Below are 24,655 nucleotides of genomic sequence, written 5' to 3'. Positions count from 1 at the left end.
CTTAAAATTGCAATTGCTTTTTTTGTAAAAGCATTGCATTGCTGATTCATGTTGTGGTTGTGATCCACCATAATGCCAATATCCTTCTCAACAATGCTCCTGCAAAGCCAGTTTTTTCTGTATTTGTGCATTTGTTTTTTCCTTTCCTAAGTGTAGCACCTTACGTTTGTCTTGATTGAATTTCATTCTGTTGTTGATAGCCCAGTTCTCCAATTTATCAAGATCCCTCTGAATCTTAGTTCTATCCTCCAAAGTTGGCAACCTCTCACCCCTTGTCGTCGTCCCCCCTTCCCCGCTTTGTGTCATCTGCTCAGTATGCTCTCTATTCCTACATCCAGATCATTAATAAAGGATGTTAAACAACACCTGACCCCCCAACAGATCCTTGTGGAATCCAACTTGAGGCCTCCCTCCAATTTACTATCATTCCATTAATAGTTACTCTTCGTTTGCAGTTGTTTAACCAATTATGTATGTAGTTCCACGCTTGCATTTCTCCAGTTTATCTATCAGAATGTCATGTGTGACTGTCAAAAGTCTTGCTAAAGTCCAGGCATATTATGTCCACCACATTTCCCCCATCTACCAAACAGTTACCCTGTCAAAGAAGGAAATCAATCTGGTTTGGCATGCTTTGTTCTTAGTAATTCCATGCTGTCTGCTAGTGATTTACCCCTTCCTTCATCCTCCAGGTATTCGCAAATTTTATGTTTTTTACATTGTTCTAGTAGCTTTCCAGACATCAAAGTCAGGCTGACTGGTCTATAGTTTCCCAGCTCCTCCTTTTTCCCCTTTTTAAAGAAGGGCAGCCATTACATTAGCCCTTTTCCAGTCTTTCGGAACCTCATCTGTCATCCATGAGTTAGTAAATATTATTGCCAGTGGCTCTGATATTTCTTCAGCTAATTCCTTCAGTACCCTTGGGTGACTAGCATCCAGCCCCGCTGATTTGAATTCATTCAAATTGGTCAGAAGATCGGACGTATTCTTTCTTATCCCGATCTGCATCCCTTCCCCTTTATTGGCTATAGTAACTTAATTAGTCGTCCAGTCACATGTTATTTTTTGTGAGAAGACTGAAGCAGGGTATGTATTGAGCAGCTGTGATTTCTTATCCTCTTCTGTTACCAGTTTACCTTTTCCATTGAGCAGCTGACCCACACCATCCTTGATCTTTCTTTTTTTTGTCTGAGATGTTTGAAGAACCCCTTCTTATCTCTAACATTTCCTGCCAGCTGTAACTCATTATTTTGTCCCTACACATTTTCATTATACTTCCTTCGTGACCATGTCCCTACTTCCATTTCCTGTATGTATCCCTTTTGTTTTTTAGATAACTAAAAAACTTCTTGTGTGGCCACATTGACCTCCTGTGGCTCTTCTTACCTTTCCTCTGTGTCAGAATAGCTTAATATTGAGCCTCTAATATCACATCTTTTTGGAACTGCCAACCTTCTTTGAATCCTTTTCTTTCTAATTGGTCTTTCCATGGGACCTTGCCTACTATTTCTCTGAGTTGGTTGAAATATGCCTTTCTGAAGTCATGTCCTTGTTTTGGTATTCTCATGTCCTTCTTTCCATAGGATCTAGAATTCTATCAGATCATGATCACTTCTTTCCAAGATCCCAACCATCTTAATGTTTACAACTAATTCATCCCTGTGGGTCAAAAGCAGATCCAAAATGGATGATCATTAGCTATTTCCTCAACTTTCTGAATCAGAAAGTTTGTTCCCTATACATGCAGAACATACTAAGTTTTACTGTAATAGTCTTCCAACAGATACCAGGAAAGTTAAAATATCCCATTAATAATAGCTTGTGTGTACTAGCTAATCTTGTTATCTACTTGTAGAATGACTCACCCCTTTCATCTTCCTGATTTGATGGTCTATAATAGACCCCCACCTACTGTTCTTTTCCCTTTTTATCCTCACCCAGAGACTGAATAGGTCTGTTGCTCACTTCTTCTTGGACCTTGAAGCAAATGTATATGTTCTTGACATACAACACAACACCTCCTTTTTTCCCATACCTATCCTTTTGGAACAAGCTATGAAATGCATGATGAAATGCCCGATGAAATGGTTGTAAAGCATTACATGTATGATGTATATTCAATGGGTCTGAGCCAATGTTTTAATTCCTTTTCGCCTAGTGAGCTCTTACGGCTGGCTATTAGAGCTGCACTACATGCTTTGGTGAGGCAGTATGCACTTGCAAACCTCTACAAAAACTGCAGTCTTTCTGCTATGTGCAAATGTTGTGAGGGGAAAAATGAAAATACAGAGAGGAGTAAAAACCTAATCGTGAATGGAAAGTGGAGTTTGAAAATATCATGACGCTTGTTCAGATCATTGAAGTATCCACTGGAGGGTGGATGGATGACCATCATGGTATTGCACTGGCTTGGATGGGATGTGGGGAGGAGTGGGTGGCCCGTTATCAAATGCATTGGAGGTTTCCTGTTTACATTTTTTTAAAAAGCCACCTAAAATTTCATTACACTAACAGGGAAAACAACTTTTCCCTTTACATCGGCAATATAAAATGCACTTGGCTTGGTAGGTGCAGATAGTAATGCAGATCACTGTTCATTGTAACATGTCTAACTTCTAGGAAATAATCATTTCTTTTCCAGGAAAAAACAAAATGACTTCTTTCTGTGTGAAGGATGCAAGTCAAAGAAGCACTTGAAGTGAGCAACAGCAGTATAAGTGACCAAGTGGGCTACAAAAATTCAAAATTTATAACAGTGATGTCATGCAATACCGGCCCCGTGCCTAGCAGCAGCAGTACACACTATCATGTTTATACATGTGTGTCCACATTTACACTTCAGCTAAAGAATGTGACAATCAGAGTTTTGTATTTCTTTCCTTGAAAGTGAAGTAAAATCAGGAAACTTGGATTTTATTATTCAATTTTTTTTCTACAATTCTAATGCTCTTTGACCACAATTGTGTAAAAAAGCTAGCATGCTACTACAGTAGTTTGACTTACAGGTAGCTTTCAAATGTTTATATCATGAGTGTTACACATGTCACTGGAAATGTAATGTTTTAATATTAAATGTGCATTGAGACAGTTTACTAATCTGATTGTGGTCAAACCTTGGGAGAAGGGGCATGAGAGAGAATTTCAATCAATAATAGGTAAAACATAACAATGTCAGTTATATGAAATATCCCCACTGAAAATCTGTAGGGGAGAATTGCACCCAGCTTTTCAGTGCAGAATGATCATAAACAGATTTAGAGGAAACATTTAAGTATTTTTTTCCAGTTGTATGACTGCCCTGGTATTTAGAGATTCAGAACTTCCCTGTGTGAGATGCAGTTAATATCTAATTCAGAAAAACCTGATTCTCTTGCATTCTTTTTTCAGAAATTTCTAGTCATTGATGATTACAAGAAATTCAAAATTGTTACAGTGAATATTCTGATGTAATCTATGTAGTAATTATCTACATGTTAAAGAAATTTTCTATTTGTATAGTTACCAACCAAGCACAGGTGTATTTCTTCTGAACATTTATTGCCTAATCCCAGGTATTTGTTCCCACTGTACCCAGAACACATTAGTATCCCGAACATGGTTTATCTTTTGTCAACACAGGTAAATTTTTAAAACAATACCATGCAAAAATTCTGCTTATATTAAGGAGCACAAACCATCATTGTAAACTAATACAGCATAGTGAAGGTGCCTTTACTGTTATTTTTAGTGAACATGTCCACGTTAATTCATTTTATTTGGACTCTGTAAATCTTGCAGGAGCTCCTGCTGGGTAAACAACTTTGTAATATCAGTACTTCACTATACTATTTATGCTACAGAACATGATCAGTAGTCCAGGACCGAAACTGTAAGATGGACTAGTATTTTTTCTTTTCAGGATTGATAATATGAAGAATATCGTAGGAAAGAGAATAATTGGTTGCATCATTTATTTTCTTGTAGGAACATCCAGCTGCTTCAAAGCCCAACTTTCTGGAAAATGACTCCTCTCCTTCATCACCAAAACACCAAGCCACAGTCAGTATGCATGTTGTCTCACAATAGACATCTACATGCCAGGCAACTGGTGCACTAGATAGTTTAAGACAGCAAGTCTGCTTTTAAACAAAGTAATGGCAATAAAAATATCTCAGGATCTTACCTCTCAGCTGAAACTACATTGAAAAATTACGCACATTAGGATTTAGACTCTATCCAATAATGTGGGAAAAGAAAATGTTGCATGATTTTCCCTTAGAATAGGATTCAGTATCTCATCTGCCTACCATCTAAGATTGTAACATGTTTTGAACATCTGACATGCCATACAAACAATGATATCTTCACAACATCCCTAGAATATATATTCTTTAACTGCTTAAAAATTCCCAATTTTTTCAAAGCATTTAATTAGGACTTGCTTATGCAATAAATAACTTATGACAAGTTATTTAGTTATTTATAAAATCTCCATTATTTTGTCCAGCTGGCAATTTGACAGGTCAAAAGGCATGAAACACTTCCTATTGTTAGTAAGCTGTAATAGTTAATTACAACCGATATTTCTGCACTTCCTGTTACCACTGACGTCTTGCTAAAGAGATATTGAAATTATGGGAACCTAGTGTTAGTCAGTAGTGTGCATTCTGTGTTAACAATAGTTCAAATATTGGAGGGAAAATTTGAGCTCAGCTAGTTTTATGTGGTGATCTGTGCAAATTTTAAGCTCTGTTAACTTCATGGTCTGAATATTCTTTAACTATTTTGGCTTTAGGTTAAATTTAAATGCCATTTTTGTTTTTGAAACTATGAAATAATTCTGGAATTGGAAAAACACATAGGTTTTCCCTTTTAAAATTGAAAAGCCATATTGTGATAGCATTAAGTCATGTTCAAGCATGTTTAATGGTCGTTAATATTTGTCTTGGGAGGTTTAAGGCATCATGCTTTTAGTCAGTCTCAATGCACCCAAGGTGTGTATTAATGATTCCCCAGTTTATTCATGGAGAGCTGTACTTCCTATTTTATGAAAGTTCAGGCTGCTAAAGAGAAGAAAATATGCAGTTTTTCTCAATATACTTCTTCCCCCCTACAAGCAAATTGAACTGTTCATTTGCTTGTGCACTAAGACAACACTACTGCTTATTTTAATCATTGTTTTTAAATATGGAACAGTATTTGAATTATTAAAAATGTATTTTATATAAGAATTCTCTGTCCAAACAGAAAAATACTGGCTCTCTAGCAAATTCTGTGCATTCCTCAGCTCATTGTTTTTCCACTGCATTCAAACAGCCACAGAAAATCATGTAAATCTTTTTGTGTTGCTCAATCCTGAACTCCCCTCCCATCCCTTTTTTCCATGAGAAATTACATTAGTTCCCTCATTTTCATTTGCTTAGTAGGACATTGTTTAAATTACTCAATTTTCTAAAGTCTTCCTTCCCATCGAGCAGATGTCTGTTGCCCAGGCACAGCTATGGTGGGTGCAAAGTTGATTTCTTGATACATTTTCAATAGTACTGCCATACATACCTAGCAGTAGCATGTTTCAGCCTGCTTAATAACACTGAAAAGTGAAGTGGGGAAGGTTAGATGGTTGTGGAGAAGAAATAGGTTCTTCCTCTTATTAATATTAAAGCTTTAAAGTTTGAAGAGTGCAATAGATGCAAATATTGGTGGTGATGTGTAGAACACAAAGGCATGCTACAAAGAAAATGCTCTTTTCTAGAGCTGTTTGGGAATTTTTCAGCAAACCATTTTCCCATTAAAACACATCAATTTGAAACCAAAACTGTACCCTTTTCTGCAAATTTCATGATTAGAAAAATGTTGAAAAAAGCTTTAGTATTCTCAAAACATCCCATTTTGACACTTTTTAAATGAAAAATTTCAGTTTCGCATGTTGAAACTTCTTGTTTTACTATAATTAACTCAAGTTTCAAAAGTTAAAAAAAAAAAACTGAAACATTAAGAAATTAACAAAATATTGACCCAAACTAGAGGTGGGTTTTTTTTGTGTCCTGGGGGAAGCTGGCCAAACCATTCACCACGTAAAGGGCCACCTTCCTCCAGAACACAAAATGACTTCCTTCACCAACTCCATGGTATTAACAACCCCGCTTCCTTGCCACCACTGATGTCATTTCCCTATACACCAACATCCCTCACAATTACTACATAGCGTCTTGCCTAAGATATTTACAAGACAATGGACAACCCTCAGATATCCACCCCAAACACATTGCCAAACTCATCTATTTCATCCTCGTCCTCAATAATTTTACATTCAACAACAAACACTTGTCCAAACCATGGGAACAGTCATAGGTACTAGGATGGCTCCAATATGCCAACCTCTTCATGGACCACTTTGAAGAAGAATTTCTAAACCAATGCACTAAGAAACTGGTGTACCTGAGATACATAAATGATATTTTCATCCCCTGGACAGATGGCTTAAACTCCCTCATAGCTTTCCACCACAACTTCAACAACCACCATGTGTCCATTAAACTCTCTCTGGAAAACTCCCACACCAGCATCAACTTCATGGACACCACAATCAGCTTCAACAATAGAACTCTACGGACAACTATGTACAAGAAACCCACCAGATCACCGGCCATCCCCTCATAGATCCGGTAACCAACCTAAACACACCAAGAAATCTGTTATCTACAGCCAGGCACCCAGAATAGCTGAGGAGAGAGTCCAGGATATACACCTTAAGTTACTCAAAACCACCTTCACCAGACAAGGACACTCCACCAGAGAAGTGGATCGCATTGTAGTACACGCCACCCAAATACCCTTAGAGAACCTGCTTCGATACAGAAATAAACCCCCTCCAACTGCACACCCCTAGTTGTCACCTATCACCACACACTGGAACCCATATAGGGTATCATCAAACTACAACCCATACTTGATGGGGACCCCATCCTGAAAGAAATCTTTCTTGAACTCTCTCTTCCGGCCTTCCAACAACCTCCCGATCTCTTCAAATTCATCATGGGAAGCAAGCTCCTTCAAATCAGGACACACCAACTCAAAGCGGTACCGGACCCTGCCGAACAGATGCAAAACCTGCAGATTTATCTGCACTGCTACAATGATCAGCGCCCTGTACAAAACACCTTTCAAGATCGATGGGTCCTATGCATGCCTATCACAACATGTGGTATACCTCATCCTGTGTGCTAAATGCCCCAGTAGCAATTGTGTCGGTGAAACCAGACAATCACTACACTCTCAAATGAACTCACGCAGGGAAATGATAAAAGACAAAAACACCCTATTACCTGTGGATGAATATTTTTTACAAAGCGATCACTGTATATCTGACCTGCACAACACTTTCAAAAGATGAGCATGGGAGCTTAAATTCATTACTCTACTAGGCACTAAAAATCGGATTAAACATTGTATGATTTATTACAACGATCTCTAATCCACTAGCCCCTTTTTACTGTCCTATGACTGCAGCATGTTAACAGGCTACTGTACCTTGAATGGTCCCTTTACAGTAAGTGCTAACTACATACGCTAAACAATCTTACATTTTGCTGTGAAGCTGGGAGTACCTTTCATAGACCTGAAGAAGAACTCTATGTGGCTCAAAACCTTGTCTCACCAACAGAACTGGGTCCAATAAAAAATACTAGCTCACCCATCATGTGTGTCTAATATTCTGGAATCGAAACGGCTACAACTAAGCTGCATACAACAAAGGAGGAAGTAGCAGAATTTATATTTATTACTTCATTCTGAAGTCTGAAATAGTACGAAGCATAGCTAAGCAATTTTTAGTTTTATTCTTTAGCAGTTGCTTGGAGGGAAGATAATATACAGGACATCAAAGCAGCGTTTCCCTTCTTATTTTTAAGCTAAATTCATATTTGAGTGAATAAAATTTTAGAGTCTGAAAAGTGCTTTTAAAAAATAAGCAATGTTAAAATTACTTTTGAAAGCTTCTTTTTAACTGATAGAATTCAGAGTTAAAGCTGATTTTTCTTCAATTAGCCCAAACTTTTTGAGAGAGGACTTACAGTATGTCATCAGTGTGTAGAGCTACCTTCATTTACAAAGCTCAGTTTCTTAATTTAAAATGAAGCTGCCACAGAATTTCCAATCTGCTGCACCTGACTGTCAAAGAAATTAGTTTGTCACAGAGTACATGGTGCACTGAATAGGATCAGCTTCCCAATTATTGAATGATAATACCAAATCTCCCATTGTCATCGTGTTTTCATCACAATGCATATATTTAAACATAATACAGTTTCTGCAAATGTCATATCAGTGAAATATTTCTTATTGCCAAATGCTTATTTGATAATCTTAGTTTACTGACTTACTGATGAATAGGAATATAGAGTCCCTTGTTCATAAATGTAATGTCTTGTTCCATCTTACAGGGTCAAGAGAAATATGGACTATTAAACGTAACAAAAATGACAGAAAATGGGAAAAAAGTTCGGTAAGTCTACACTTAATTATATCTCCTTGGTCTTTGTATTCTATTTCTATGTATTCCTATTTATCAATGTAAATATGCTATAGCAAATATTAGGATTTTCATAGTAGGACTTTTAATCAGTTTTTATAATCTCTTCGTTCTGGATAGAATTTGTAACACATATATATGAATTTGCCTCAGTTTCTTTTTGGGTCAGTATTTTCCCAACCCCAAAGCTAAACTTGTGATTCTGTCAATGAATTAATGATCCTGGACTTCTGACAAGGCAAGCTATGGAATGTCAGGTCTTTGGATAAGATCCTGCTTCAGTTGAAAGTGCTCATTCATACTCCATCTGGGTGTGATATTGTGAGGCTGTAGCAATTAATTAATCGATCAACAAGTTCACCTATTTAGTTCTTGTTGTAATTATCTTTATGGTTCATTTCCAAATATCAAATCAACTGATAACTGGTAAGGAATATGATTATTAAAGGTATTAATTGTGTGTGGCATTAGCAATTTAACCAGAACTCTGTTCTGTCATTTTCCCTTCAAATAAGTCTTCCTTTATAGAACTGTGAAGTGTGACTTTCATAACAAAGCTAACTTAAATTTTGTACAGCATTGTACTAATTCTTCTTGTGTGTTCCCAAAAGTGAATGTATTCCCGGGAAGGAGAGAGAACTTCAGTTGTTGCCTCTAGCTGTATTGTCTAGTACTATACCTCATAGAAGAGGAAATGTTCTGGCCTGTATTCTTACTTCTTTTGTAGATATAAATTTGACTACAACTTTCATCTTGTGCTTATTTAAAAAAAAAAAAAAAAGCACCTTTAAAGGAACTGGGGAGAAGTGTATTTTGGTGCAGTAGTAACTGCATTATATTTGAGGTTGCACTAGAGTTAATTTTTAATAGGAACTTTAACCATTTATTTTATAAAAATCTCATTTGAAATGGCAAAAAACAAAACAATATAAACTTTGAACACTATTTGAATTTTTCATGGTTTGAAAAATGAATTCATACAAAAGGAATAAGTTATATTACCACTTTTTGCAATTTTTTTTAAACTGGATTATCTCACTTTTTTCTTTGTACCCCTTTTGAAAGAAATTTAAAACACTTTTGGAACTGTCTTTTATCTACATTGTTGTGCCTCATACGGAATCCTCAAACATTCACCCACTCTAATTCTTTAATTAAATTAGAGAGTTTATATATCATTGCCAATACAAAATTTATATCTCTGACAAACCCCAATCTTATCCACTGAACCATGCTGTCTTTCAGAGTGACTAACCCTGTTTTGGCTATTTTATTTCTGACCACTGTAAAACCAGACTCCTCTCCCAGAGCTAGGGATAGAATCCAGGATTCTTGATCATTAAGAGTTTACTGCTGACTAGTAAACAGTTGTGTAACATGCTGGGAAAGCATTGAAGTCCTCCTCCAATGGCAGGTCTAGAAAGATGCTAGCAGTTACGCCTGTAGCTCTAGTAGTAAGGGATATGAAGGCCAAGAGGTTCAAATCCTGCTGCTGATCTGTAAGGGGGATTATGTGGGCACGTGTGACTCACACAGTGAAAAGACCACTTAACTACAAAGCCTACTTTTAAAACTATGATGATCTGTATCATAAAATTCATTTGTCGTTTATCACACATTTTGCTTGTGTAACTCACTGGTCAGTGTGTGTTGTCATATTTTGTGCCAAATCCACAGAGGATGCGAGTTTGTGGCAGCTTGAGAGCCTGACTCTTTAGCATAAATTTTAAAGGCTTTTCGCTCTGGGGGTCATTGGTTTAATACTTAGTGTTGGCCAGCATGGTAGCCATCACACTTGCAGTTGTCCTATATTGGCATGTTTGAAGGTTGAGAAGTATACTTCATTCCATCAGGGAATGGGGAGAGCAATAGACAGATCGACTGGTGTAATATAAGTACATGCACCGTAGTGCTGCAACTGCATCTGGCTGTATCCAAGTCCTAGAAGTCCATGAGAGGCCATGGATTATGTATTACTAAAGTTCCGTCTAGCTGACAGGTTTTGCTGTCACTGCGAAAGAGGTCTGCTTTTGTGTACTTAGTCTCAGTAACTTATAAAATGGGGATAAAATGTTAGATACAAAGAATTTATTGAAACACATCACAGCTTCTCACTATCTTCAGGAAAATCAACACAAGAGGAGCTTTGGTAGGTCAGTTTCTTCCTCTGATTTCCGGGTAGATACAGCTCTTGTTCTCTGTGGCTTTGGAGCCATCCATTGAGATATATCAAAGATGCATTAAAATACATAGGAAACTAACAAACAAACTACATTTTCTGACAGTGAAGATTGTGACAGCACCTAAAACCTTAAGAGCATTGAAATATTTTGAAAGGAAAAAGTTGTGCATTTCTTTCCACTTTCTTATTGCCTACAACAGTTAGTAACTTGTTCCAGATACTCAAAAGCAATAGGTACCTAACTTCATCAAACTTGCACTCTAAACCAAAACCTCAAGTGATTCAGTATGTGCTGATTTGTTGATATAATTGATGTAAAGGCAGATGAGATCAATCTAAGATTTTATGTTAGAGTTCAAGTTTGAAGTTGGGGGTATGTATTGCCATTGGATGAAACTGAGCAGCTGTGACATAGTTAAGTATTGGAGTTGAGAGGAGTGAGGCAGTTCTTATAACTTGGTGTCAATTTATCCGTCTGTGGCATTAGTAAGACTGCAGTGTTCACATTCAGAATATTCTCTTTTCAGATATAAACTAAACTTTTTAAAAATGAAAACTAAACTTTAAAAATGAAAACTAAACTTTTTTAAAAAATGAAAGCTGAGATGTTACAGAAACCAGTTGGCCACCAAAGGAGTGTCGGTATGGCTCTATCTTGCCTCTGGCCTAGACAATAGTTTCATCTCTAATTTCTCTGACTCTTTGCTTAGTGCCATAGATGGCCATTTAAATTATAAATCTGAATAATATACATGTTGTAGTATTGGCAGCCTGATGTTATGAGACTACTTTTGGAATTCTTCTCTTTTTTTTCCTTTTAAATGTTGCATTAATTTAAACAAATTTTCTACTTAACTCAGGTCTACCTTTCCTTTAGTTTAATTTAAAATGTGGAACGTTCTGAATGTTAGTGTTTTGTTTATGCTCGCATGCAATATTACATTTTTTGTTCCAAACAAGCCCTTGAAATTCATGCAGGTTTAGTATAGCCATTTAGGTTTTTGGACTTCTGCTTAAAAAGAAGCAGCATAACCACCCTGTCTATTTGTTAAGCTATTTATTTATTATTTCATACTTAGACAATAGGACTAGAAGACAGGGCTACTCAAGATTAATTTTACCTCAAGAGGATAGGTGTTCAGGAATGGCAACAGACTTAAATTTTTCTGCATTGTAAACACAAAACAAATACTCTTTCATTGAAAAATACAAATTAGTCTGTTCTCTCAAATGTGGTACACTTACCTCTTCAAGTGCTTGCCTCATGTCAATTCCAATTAGGTGTGCGTGTGCTGCGTACACAGGCTCCAGAAGCTTTTTGCCCAGGGGTATCCATAGGGTTGACTGGAGTCACACCTTCATGGCACCCTATATAGGGCTCTGCCAACCCCTCTCCCCTTCATTTCTTTCTTACTGCCTGTGACGGTCGGCTGGAATCCATTGCCTCTTGCTTCGCAAGGGTCTCCTTCCCAGTGGTTGTCCAACCTGTGATCTGTAAATAGATAAAGTAGTGTTAAGTGTTAGTTAGAGTAGAGTACGGTAGTGTTAGCAGATCCCTTAAGGAGACTTTTCTTCCCAGGGGCCGAGGTATGCCTCAGTCCCCTGAGGGCTTGCAAGAAGCCCATGCCCAAGAGTGACTCACATTCTACTTGCCTCGAGTGCCTCGGAGAAACCCATCAAAGGGGCTGCTGCAAAATTTGCAGAAACTTTCATCCCCGAACACAGGAGGACAGAAGCCAACGATTAAAGTTTATACTTATGGACGTGGCCCTCTGACCACGTTCGAGCTGATTGTGTCAAGCACGTTGACCTCAGCATGGAACGCACTGGCCTCCATCCGGGAGTCAGTGCCAAGGAAAGACTCTGGCACAGAAGACCCTCAGCACCATAAGGAATCACTGGCACCAAAGGACACTTTGAGAGCACAGCACTGCTCTGATTCCTCCATACCGAGGAAAAAGCAGAAGAAGTCAGATGGGGTCGCTCACCAACACCCAAACAATCAGAGCATAAGAATGCGACTGGAGTGTGACCTGTGCCGGGCCATTCAGGCACCGCTCCGGTGGCTGCAGCACCGTTGACTCCGGCCCCAGACAAGGGTGCTTCAAGTCCAGTGCATACAAACTCTCCGCCACCAGGGAGTTTGAGGAAGAGGAACTGCAACTCTCCTTCACGCTCGAGACATTCGAGGCTGCTTGTACTGAGGAAGCGTATGGTACCATCCAAAGGGAAGCCCATGATGATGCCACGCCAGCCATCGCCACAGTACCCATCACTGGCACTGAGGGGCACCACACTGCGCTGGTCCCCCAGGAGCAAACACTCAGAATCTGACTTAGAGGCAGTCTCATGTACTTCCAAGAGAAGTTGGCACTGAGAAAGGGGGAGATACTGGAGCTGGGAGGCTGCCTATCACTACTTCATGTCACGGCCACCACAATGGCATATACTGACTCCGTGGCCATTCTGGACCCCATGGACCTTCCACCAAGCCTAGGATCCTCAATCAGGGTGCTCCTCAGTGGCTCCATGGAGCAGACACCAACCCCGGTTGGAGATGGATTCAAGGGCATACATCGGCACTGGCACCGATTATGATGCCAGCCCTGAACTCTGCCCCGAGCCCTGTACTGAGCCTGTCCAACCTCAAAGAAGGTAGAACGAAAATATTTTGTCCCTGCAAAAACCTATAAATACCTATATACCCAGCCCTCTCCATGGTCGCTGGTGGTCACCATGGCAAATGAGAGGGAGAGAAAGGAACCAAGGATCTACACCTAAGGCCAAGGAGGCAAAACAAAAAATGGATCTGTTTGGCAGGAAAGTGTATTCCACTGGCAATCTCCAACTTTGCATGAAAAAGCACCAAGCAGTGCTGAGTAGATACTCTTTCAACACCTGGGGGGTCTATGCTAAAATTCACCTAATACATGCTTCCTGATTCCAAAAAATAATTTATTGCCCTGGTGGAGGAGGGCAAGGCCACGAAGGCATCTCTTCAAAAGGCCACTAGATGCGACCAATGCTGTAGCCCGATCTATGGCCTCAGGGGATGCGATGCGACATAGGTTGTCGCTACAGGCCTTGGGCCACCTCCATAAGGTGCAACAGACTATCCAAGACCTGCCATTTGAGGGTCAGTGCTTGTTTTCTGACCACTGACTCAAAACTGCATAGTCTCAAGGACTCATGGATTACCTTCAAGTCACTGGGCCTACACACTCCAGCACCCCAAAGAAGGCATTTTAAACCTCAGATACTACCCAGGTTTTACCAGTCTCAGCAAAGGCAGGACTTTGGCCACAGGAGGGATAGAAATTACAGCAAAAGACCTCCCCAGAATCCGCCCGGCCTCCGAGCAGGGCAGTTGAAACAACCCCTGAGTTCCAAGTATAACTTTTGATGGGGTGCTTGGGGATGACACACCAATCTAAGACCTGGATCTCCGACATCTCCTATTTTCAAATAATTTATTCCACTTCTACTGTGCATGGGCCCAGATTGTCAGACAGAGGGGTACTACGCACAGTAAAACTGGGATACTCTATCCAATTCAGCTCCCTTCCTCCCTCCTGACCCTCACCCTCTTCAGGGACTCCTCTCACAAGCAACTTCTGATTCAAGAAGTGCAGGAGCTCTTATAAACAGGAGTAGTGGAAGAGGTTCCTTGGGAGCTAAGGGGTAAGGGATTCTACTCCCAATAAATACCTCCTAATCCCAAAAGCCAAAGGTGGTCTCAGACCCATCCTAAACCTGAGGAACCTCAAGAGACTTATGAAGAAGTTGAAGTTTCAGATGATCTCCTTGGCATCAATTACTCTTTTTCTGGATCCAGGGGATTGATACATTGCCCTCAACCTGAAGGATGCATATTTTCATGTGTTAATTATTCCAAGATACAGAAAGTTTTTCATAGTCAACCAGTCTCATTACCAATTTACGGTACTTCTGTTCAGCTTCTCCGCAGCTCCCAAAGTGTTCATGAAGTGTATGACGGGAGTAGCCACGTTTCTCAGGAAGTGGGAGGTGCAGGTTTACCCATACTTAGATGATTGGCTAATCAAGGTTCGCTCCAGACAACAGGTGGAAGCCAACATAGAATTCATAAGACTGACGTTCGCCAAGCTAAGCCTTCTGATCAATATGCAAAAGTCTGTCCTGACTCCTACCCAAAGGATACGGTTCATAGGAGCAGTCAGACTCCACTCAGGCCAAGGCCTACCTTCCAGAATCCAGGCTCTGGGCCATAGGCTCCATCATAGAAGATTGGAAACGGCACCCCATGACCACTGCCAGAAATTGCCTGAAGCTGCTGGGCCACCTAGCAGCATGCACCTATGTAGTTCAACATGCCAGACTACATCTCAGGTCTCTACAGACTTGGCTGGCCTCAGTTTGCAGACCTTCCCAGGATTGCATCGACAGGGTGATATCAATTCTATCATCAATGTTAGAGATGCTACACTGTGCCTCGACCCGCAGCTAGTCTGTGTTCGGGTCCCATTTACTTCTCCGTCTCCCACCCTGACCCTAGTGACCGATGCTTTGAATACATGATGGGGGGGCTCATCTAAGATGACTCAGAACTCAGGTGCTCTGGTCTCAGGAAGATCGCTCTACATATCAATGTGAAATAGCTGAGAGCAGTGCAGCTTGCCTGCCAAGTCTTCAGCACCCATCTAAAAGGAAAATGTGTGTCTGTAAGAACAGACAACACAACAGTGATGTTTTATATAAACAAACAGGATGGAGTTCACTCCTCTCGCCTCTGCCAGGAAGCCCTGGACCTTTGGCATTGTTGTGTAGCCCACGGGATCCACCTACAAGTGACTTACCTTCCAGAGTCTCAGAATGTGTTGGCGGATTACCTCAGCAGATCGGTATTGGTCAACGAGTGATCCTCCATCCAGATGAAGCAAACAATATTTTCGAGAGGTGGGGAATTCTCCTCAGACGTATTCTCAACAAAATCCCACATTCAGAACGGCAGCCCAGTGTCAGTTGTGGATGCTTTTCTCATTCCATGGACAGGTCAGTTGTTCTATGCATTCCCACCAATACTGCTGGTGTGCAAAATCCTCTGGAAGGTCAGAGAAGACCTCAAATATTTTGATAGGACCAGTGTGACCACGCCAACTTTGGTACACCATGCTCCTCGATCTCTCAGTGGAGGCTCCTATCAATCTTCCGTTGGTGTCAGACCTGATCACTCAGGATCACGGCCACCTTTGCCATCCAAACATGCAGTCCCTTCATCTCACGGCATGGAAACTTCATGTTTGAACCCCCAGGAGATAGAATCTCTCTGACTTGTGCCAAACATTCTATCTACCTGGCAAAATGAAAGAGGTTCTCAGTCTGGTTCATGCAGAAAGGCACTTCTCTGGAGATACCTTCTGTACCTCTTATCCTAGATTATTTTACATCTTAAACATCAGGGTCTTGCAGTATCATCAATCAAGATCCACCTGGCTGCAATTTCAGCTTTTCATCCCTGGGTAGCAGACCAGTTGATCTTTGCAAATAACAAAGTAGCTCGGTTCCTCAAGAGATTGGATAGGTTTTCCTCAAACACATCAGCCGGTTCCTCAATGGGACCTGAACCTGCTTTTATCAGTATTGATGAAACCACCATTTGAGCAATTGGCAACATGCTCCCTACTATACCTGTCCTGGAAAGTAGCCTTCCTGGTGGCTATTACTTCAGCCAGCAGAGTTTCAGAACTTAATATCCTCACATCGGAACCCCCCCTTATACTGTCTTTTTCAGAAACCAGGTTCGACTGCGCCCACACCCAGCCTTCCTTCTGAGGGTAGTATCACAATTCCATGTGAACCAGGATATTTTTCTTCTGACATTTTATCCCAAACCGCATGCCAACAACTGAGAACAGATGCTTCACTCGCTGGATGTTAGGAGGGTGCTGGCATTCTACATCAAAAGAACTAAGCCACTTAGGGAAACAACTCAACTATTTGTGGCAGTCGCAGATAGGATGAAGGGTCTCCTCGTCTTATCTCAAAGAATTTCTTCTTGGATAACATCTTGCATCAAGACCTGTTATGACCTGGTGACAGTGCCAGCCCCTGCAATCATAGCCCACTCCACGAGGGCCCAGGCATCCTCAACAGTGTTTTTATCTCCGGTCCCAGTGCAAGACATCTGTAGGGCAATGACCTGGTCATCCATCCACACCTTTGCGGCGCATTATGTCATTACACTCCGATACAAGCTAGAGATGATGCAGCAGTTGGTAGAGCATTGCTACAATCTGTACTCCGTTGAGCTCCGATCCCTCCTCTGATGGAGCTGCTTGGGAGTCACCTAATTAGAATCTACATGAGCAAGCACTCGAAGAAGAAAAGACGGTTGCTAACCTTCTGTAACTGTTGTTCTTCAAGATGTGTTGCTTATGTCCATTCCAAGACCATCCTACCTACCCCTACTGGCAAAAAGGAACTGAAGGGGTGGGGGGTTGGCAGAGCCCTATATAGGGCGCCATGAAGGCATAACTCCAGGGGACTCCAGAGCTGACCCTACAGATACAACTGGAGGAAAAACCTTCCAACAACTGGGCACAAGGCGCACGCACCCCTAGTTGGAATGGACATGAGCAACACATCTCGAAGAACAACAGTTACAGAAGATTAATAACCATCTAATCCTGTGTAGGTATGAGGTACCATGATCAGTCAGTCTCATGATAATGCAATGCTTTGACATAATCTATCTAATACCTGCAGTTTGGGTATGCCAAATTAGCATCTCTGAGGTCATAATTATGCACTTAATTTGTTCTACTGAAACTGCTGGCTTTCACTACTAATTAGCTCTGTTTGGTTTAAACTGATGACCAGCTTGGGACTATTAACACACATTCTCCATCACAGATATGATGGTAGCAATTAAAAGACTTACTGATATCAGTAATGAGTATATATGCAGTTAACTGTGCTAACACACAGGCCAGCTTTCTAGTAGTGATGAACAATGTGGGGTAGTTTAATTTTATCTGCTAACAACTATAAATGTCAATATTTTAATTGCAGAAAGAACTGGATGTCATCATGGGCAGTATTACAGGGATCATCATTACTGTTTACTAAAACCCAAGGAACTGGAACTAGTTGGGTAAGCACTTCAACTTATCTTTTTTGCTTTATTTAAACATGGATCTGATTAAGCACAATAAATTCTAGCTTTTATCTGTAGAATCTAAATATCAAAAATGACAAAACAAGGAAAGTGAGGGAGCAGGAGAGTAGCTTAGTGTAGTGGTCAATTGTGATGGAAGGGTCAGAAGAAAATCAAATATATTCTTTCCTGTGTTACAGAAAATCTTGATTAATTCTTAGTAGCACTAATTTAGAAACTCATAAATGGTTTTCAGTTTTCTTCCAGTTTGTCAGAATTGAATCAAAAGAAGGCAAGCTACAGAAGATGCTCCAGACCAAATATGTCCTTGTTTTGTTTCTCACCAGTGCGTTTCTGAATTGAATCTGTTTTGTGTTTGTTTTTTGGTTTATGGTTTACTTAGTAGCTTGAAGAGATTTTTCACGTTTTGAGGTAAGTTTGAAATAAATACATAAAATTAAATAATAAAGGAAACACTAAAGCTCAATTTATTACGCTGGAAGAACTAAATAAGCTCATATGTAGTTCATAGATTATGCTCCCAATATGTGTGAAGTAATCTAAGGGACGGGAGAAGGCAGAACCTTTACCGAGCGTTTGTCATGTTACACTCCATGCTTTATTTAATTTTTTAATTTTGTTTTATGTCTGTACATTGAAAGAGAAATATTTTTTCATATGCAGTATGTCCAATAGACAAAAGGCACTGTTTAAGGGTATCCTGAGACTGAAAGTTCTTCAAATTTATATCTATCACAAGTTGAGGAACAGTTGTAGTTGCAATGATTATGTATATATCCAGAATATATACATATTCTCAGAAATGTCTTGTTATCCATTTTCTTTCAATATTAGCTTTTGTACAAGATCGCTGAAGTTCATATTTTAAATATGTGTAGGCCAATTTGAAAACTAATGAATGGTTGAATAAACAGATTGTAGTTCTAGCAGTTGTATTTGACTGGCATGTGCTATTACAGCATACTTCCTGGAACATTTTTCTGCTTGGTTCACCCTCTGCTGCTTCACTCTGTGTAAGCAGCAAATTGATATTGACAATTTTTCTGAAGCACTGTTTTCATTTCAGAGATCAGAAATCTTGTTATTTTTGTCATTCTGTTGCTCACACCAGCAGTAGAGCAGATGTTTGTAGGAAGCACACTGGGAATAGATGAGGACAGAGAAGCTACTAGGTTGGACCAGCAGGGTGGTGATAGGAAGGAAAGGGGGGAAAATGGAGTGGAGGGAGAACAGAATGAAGAGTAAAAGGAACTAGGCAAATTTGTTCATATTGGAATATGACAGAGTGTACTTAGGGACCTAAGCTGATATGCACACAATGTGAATGAATAGAAGGAACAGGAGAGGGTGTGCATGGGGGTGGAAGCATAGGCAAAGATTAATAGAAAGTGAACTAAAACATTTAACATTTGTTTCCTTTATCCTTTTAAGTGACTTGTGCATCTATAATCATTCTAACACTGGGTAGAAGACATATCTACAAGGAATACATTTTATTATAAAGGAAAAATCAATTATATATAAATACTTAATGTTTTTCTGTGCAGTGCTTGTGATTTTTACATAAATTTAATAACATGGCATTGAAGAAATATTAGAGAATCTGGAAAGATGAGCATGGGAATGGGAAATGCTGGGATTAGTGAAGATTTGAGAAGAATACAAACTTAATTTTTCTCCCATTTATTGCTGACTGGAATCCAATCATCTTAATTTTACCAACCCACTTCATAACATAACATATATTCACTACATATGGTCAGGAGAACTCTGATATTCAGTCTCTGACATGTATAAAGATGACTAAAGCACATTGGAGTTATTGGTACCCTCTAATGGTTTTTACAGTTTTCTATAGCTGAAGGTATAATTTATACAGCAATCTTCCAAATCAATTCAGAGGATCTCCTTCCTCTGAAACATCAGGGATGGCCACAGCTGGAGATGAGACTTTGGACAGGGAGGGCCAGGGCTCTGAGGTGGCACCAAGCAGTGTCTCTGTCAGGTGCTTGGCTGGCTGGTTCTTGTTTGCATGCTCACAGTCTAACTGATCATATGTGGCATCAGAAAGAAATTTCCCCTGGGTCAGATTGGCCATGACCTTGGGTTTTTTGGCCTTCCTCTGCAGTGTGTGGGTGTTGGGTCACTTGCCAGGATTATCTGTGTATATCTCACTTAATTATGTCCCTCCCATTCCAGGGGCCTCTGGCACTGGTGCATCTCAGTGCCTCCTATTCTCTGCCTGTGGCACACATCTAGTCTACTGTAGGCTGTAATACTTTGGTCTAATTTCGGTTGTTGTGCAGGTGGTAGTGTGGTGGCCTGTAAGACACAGGAGGTCAGACCTGATGATACAGTGTCCTGTCTGGCTTTAAGCTCTGAGACTCTGATGCAATTGCTAATCTATATGTAAGTAATTTAAATAAAGCTAGTCATTCCACTCTAGTTTCAGAGAGTTCAGAATTGATTACAGCCTTTAATATTCAATTAAATCCAGTCTGGCCACGAATCAGAAAAGACCCCGTTATACTGACAGTAAAACTTGTTTAAAAAAAAAAAAAAAAAAAAAGCATTCAGACTATTTAAAAAAACTTAAGCATACTGCTTATGAATGCATAATTAAAAGGTTGGTGAATTGTGGAAAAAGCTACTTGACACTGCTTAGTTACAGCATCAGAACTAAACAAGTACACACAGTACATATTACATCGTGCAAACAAATACAAAATCATGTACTGAACAATGAACTTGCATCATTTCATGATCTAAGAACATATCTTGTCCACTATACGGTAAAAATATTTTCTGTATAGTAACTTCAGGTATGCAGTGTTGGAAATAAGAGAAATATTTACAGTGTGATCAGTGTAAACTAGTGTTTAAATTACTGAGAGTGTCTGCTTTCTAAGAGTATGTCTCTGTGTGTACGTACGTACGCACTTTTCTGCTCTGCCTGGATGGTGGAAAAAAATTAATACAATATTTTAAAAACTACTCATCAGTCATTTGTAAACACTTACCTTCCAAAAAATACTTACACATATTTTACAGTGATGTCTAAGATTCACTTGAATCCTATTTAAGATCCAAGGTTAGTGCCACTGTCATCTGGTTGAAAAGATTTGTTTAGTGCTTTCCTTGATGTATTTGCTTTTACTCTTGTGCATTGCTCTGTGACTTCATCACTTTTCTTCCTTTTTCTCACCAAGTCATTTTGCCAGCGGGGCTTAATTCCTGAGCTCCTGCTCTCGCTGTTTTCTTCTTGGAAAAATGTTCTCAGTCGTCGGCCTGCTGTCACCTATGTAAACTGTGATCCTGTTTCAGCTATCACTGTATGTGTTCTTGTTACATGCCTCTTGCCACCATGCTATTTTGTTCACTATATCTTAAAATAAATTTGAAAGACACATCATTTCACCAAGAATTGCTAACTGAGTTGAAGTAATTTTCATGCCATTTTACATAACACTTTGTTTTCTCAATATCTTGTATTTTTTGTGTTGAAATGCATTAAGGTTTATAAGGTAAAAATTAACAAGGGTGTATTCTAATAATCCTGTAATCACCCTAATAGAACTAAATACAAAAATAATCCACTTCATCAATACTGGAGTTCTAATCCACAGTATACCGGTTAGTAGAACCACTAGTACCTTGCCTAATGGAGAACATCATATAGTATGTTAACAAATTTTTAGGGCATATGTCTAATTCTTTTTAACAATGCAACTAATTTAGGATGTTTGGAGGATATTTATATGCATTTGATTGAATGGTCTGTTTGAAATCTTATCAATTTTATCTATAAATGAAATTCCTAATGATTACATGATTGCATACATGTCACTTTATGCATTATGGGACATAAAATGCAGCTGAAATAAGAGGAAAATGTCAAGGATGTCTTACAGCATAATCTGCCCAAAAAAAAAAAAAAATCCAAACATCATACCACTTTACATACAATAAGACCTTTTTTGGTATAGAGTGTATACAATATGGAAATGTTGTATTCTCAGAAAATAATCAAATATTTGTAGGTTAAAATGTTAGATTGTTGAGGTAATAAGCTTGTTGTAAGGCTGGTTATTGGTTTGTTTGAGGTATCTTTTCAGTTCTGCAAAATTATTAGTAAAAATGTTAAAGCTCAAATGCAAAACTTTAAAGTCTAGTTTCAGTATGTTTTGATGATGGACTGGACTGAAATGTTGGCAAAAATAATTTTGGTGCTTTAGTTGTGCAGTTACCTTTAGTGCCTTCAGAAGAAAGGGAAATGGGCTGTTAACTTTAAATTTAGTCAGGCTACTTGAGATTTGGTATGGTTGCCAACATCTCACTTATGGCAATCACTTTTGATCATAATCTCTTTGGTAAGCTTTACAATAGGAAAATATAAATGCATGTATGCATGTTTAATTAGCCATGTAATAAGAAAGAAATTAAACTGATGTAAATTCCTTTCCATTGTCAGTCAAAATGTGCTGCTGAATGCATGAACTGTTAGGCCGAGATTGCTCATAGATATTTACCATCCATTGTTCTTTAATACATAGTCTGAGTATGTGGCTTGGATTTTTGTACATTCTTTCAGAAACTGATTCTTGAAGAAATTTAGACATTTAGTTGCTGAATGAGAACCTGATTCTTAACTGCTTGGTACCAAAAGTTTTGCATTGTCCACTGCCAATGATTGTAAGCTCTATGGGGTCAGGAACCATCTTTTGTTCTGTTTGTAATACCTAGCACAAGGGGGCCCTAATCTGTGACTGGGGCTCTTAGACACTATGGTAATACACATAATAAATATTCTGGGAAAATCTCAGTTGTGTGACCTACTAAATACAACAAACTGCTTTGATATGCTCAGCAGTCTGTATTAAACCTGTATTGCATTATTTGAGATCTCTTAAATATAATATTTGTTTTACTAAAATTATATAGTGCACTGTAATTTACCAGTATTGTGCAACTGTGCATATAAAAAAGCATTAAAGAATAAAATTACAAGACTATCTGTTATAGAAACATAAAATCTTTCTGGAGGATTAGATATGTAAAGTTTTTAAAACAAGCTTTTCAGTAAGAATTTTTCTTTTATCCTTTTGTTTGGCGAAATAAGGAAATAGTAAAATCCCCTCTCCACCCATTTACATTATTTTTTAAAAATTAGTCAAAAAAGTTTAGTGTGTGTTGGGAAATGAATGACTCAGTCTGGTAATATGATATGGAAATTTTCTCTAACTTTCTAGTTTGAATTGTCCTACGTGGTTGTCAGGTACCCTGTCTTTGTGTGTACTTGTACAGCAGCTCTCTCAGTGCCTGGTCCTGAGCAGGGCCTCTGACTAGTGCTGCAATACTATTTTAAAACACCTAGAGTTCTGTGGCACCTTAAAGACTAACAAATTTATTTGGGCATAAGCTTTCATGGGCAGGAAACCCATTTAGTCAGATGTAGTTTTCTTTAATGGCTGCTCAGAGGCATATATAAAATGTAGCTTTATTTTAAGTGCTGATTCTGTTTGGCAATGTAGAAAACATAGCTGTTGTCCCCACAGCATTTGAAAAATTTCCCCTAAACTAAAATTGTAAAGCCACAAATAATAACTAGGTATCCAACTGCTATTTACCTTGGAAAAACTCCTGTTCGGTTCCTAGTAGACAATATCCATGGTACAAAACCATTGGCACTAACAGAGATCCTTGCTTGACGGTCCCAGTAGAGAGGACTCATTAAATGGGTATGGAAGCTGAACCACTGTCCCCCCTAGAGGTGGTTCCACCTGAACAGACTTGAGGCATATTAGTAGCTTCAGTGTGGAGAAACTTGCATTGATGCTGGCATGGGGTTCTTGTTCTGTGGCTAAATTGAGGATTTTCTTCTCCAGATCAGTCAATCAGCATTCCACACAAACATTCAATTCACCTTTATAGAAAGACCAAACATATTTAAGTCATTAGTCTGAAGCCAGGAGTCTCTCTTAGTGGTCATATTGCATTGAATTTGTATGCCACCACTACTTCACTTTTAATCTTCCTCTTTTTGGACTAATTAAAATTTTGATTATTCATTTTTGGCCCAAAATTACAACCTTTTGAGTTTGTGAAGATTACAGGTTCAGATCCTTTAAAAGGGAAAGAGAAGCAGAGTGATGAGGGTTGAAACTGTAGTGAAAGTTCAGCTTCCCATTTAACACTGTTTTTCCATTACACATGCACCACAGTAAAACTTCATCAGTGTGTTTTTAATTTTATTGATGTTAAATCAGGAATGCAACACTCCTTGTTTAACAAGGAAACTGATGGTTGCGCTGATGTCAGGAAAGGAGAGAAAAAAAAGAAAAAGCTTATAAATGTTTTCCCCCACTTGCTTGAAGGACACTTGTGGGTTAAATCCCATTTTCACCATTTATATTGTGTTGCAAATACTACAGGGAAATGTTTTAAGTAAAATTTTAATTGTAAAATCAATTTGAGTTTTATGATACATTCCTTAAAATCAAAGTCTAAATTATCTGATAATGTCCCTTCAGTATACTACAGAGAGGTTTTAGTATCTTCTACAAGGGTGTATTGTTGCCTGTCTAGGAAAGGCCTTAGTATATTTTAAGTGCAGGTGTCCAAGTGTTGGTTAAATGCTAGAATGACTTCAGCAAAAGCCAACCTGTTTATAGTTTTGGACAATCTGTGCCCAAAGCCATACTATAATCAAATTATGGTTTGTACAATTGTTACATTAAAAAACTATGTGTTGGAGTTGGTTCTTTTATTTAAAGTGTTTATTCGTATAATCTGTACATTTACCTAGCCT

General features: G+C 38.9%; 1 protein-coding gene across 11 annotated transcripts in view; it reads left to right on the top strand.

Annotated features, from left to right (window-relative positions):
• The window catches only part of ARHGAP12 (Rho GTPase activating protein 12), a 138,417-nt gene that overhangs the window by 92,717 nt on the left and 21,045 nt on the right, over positions 1 to 24,655 (top strand). For 5 of the 11 annotated variants that reach the window (XM_067542602.1, XM_067542597.1, XM_067542594.1 and 2 more), the window contains 4 exons: positions 3,964 to 4,038; positions 8,421 to 8,482; positions 17,742 to 17,823; positions 21,057 to 21,179. In XM_067542602.1, the coding sequence (XP_067398703.1) occupies positions 3,964 to 4,038; positions 8,421 to 8,482; positions 17,742 to 17,823; positions 21,057 to 21,179 (342 nt within the window). The remainder of the gene's footprint in view (positions 1 to 3,963; positions 4,039 to 8,420; positions 8,483 to 17,741; positions 17,824 to 21,056; positions 21,180 to 24,655) is intronic. The other 6 variants (XM_067542606.1, XM_067542604.1, XM_067542601.1 and 3 more) reach the window with 3 other exon arrangements.

This window comes from Emydura macquarii, unplaced genomic scaffold, assembly GCF_026122565.2.
Source record: "Emydura macquarii macquarii isolate MOO-44397 ecotype Brisbane River unplaced genomic scaffold, CSIRO-AGI_Emac_v2 contig_719, whole genome shotgun sequence".
Lineage (NCBI taxonomy): Eukaryota > Metazoa > Chordata > Testudines > Chelidae > Emydura > Emydura macquarii.
The sequence above is the reverse complement of the archived record's forward strand: the minus strand, read 5'-3'. Positions and strand labels throughout refer to the sequence as shown.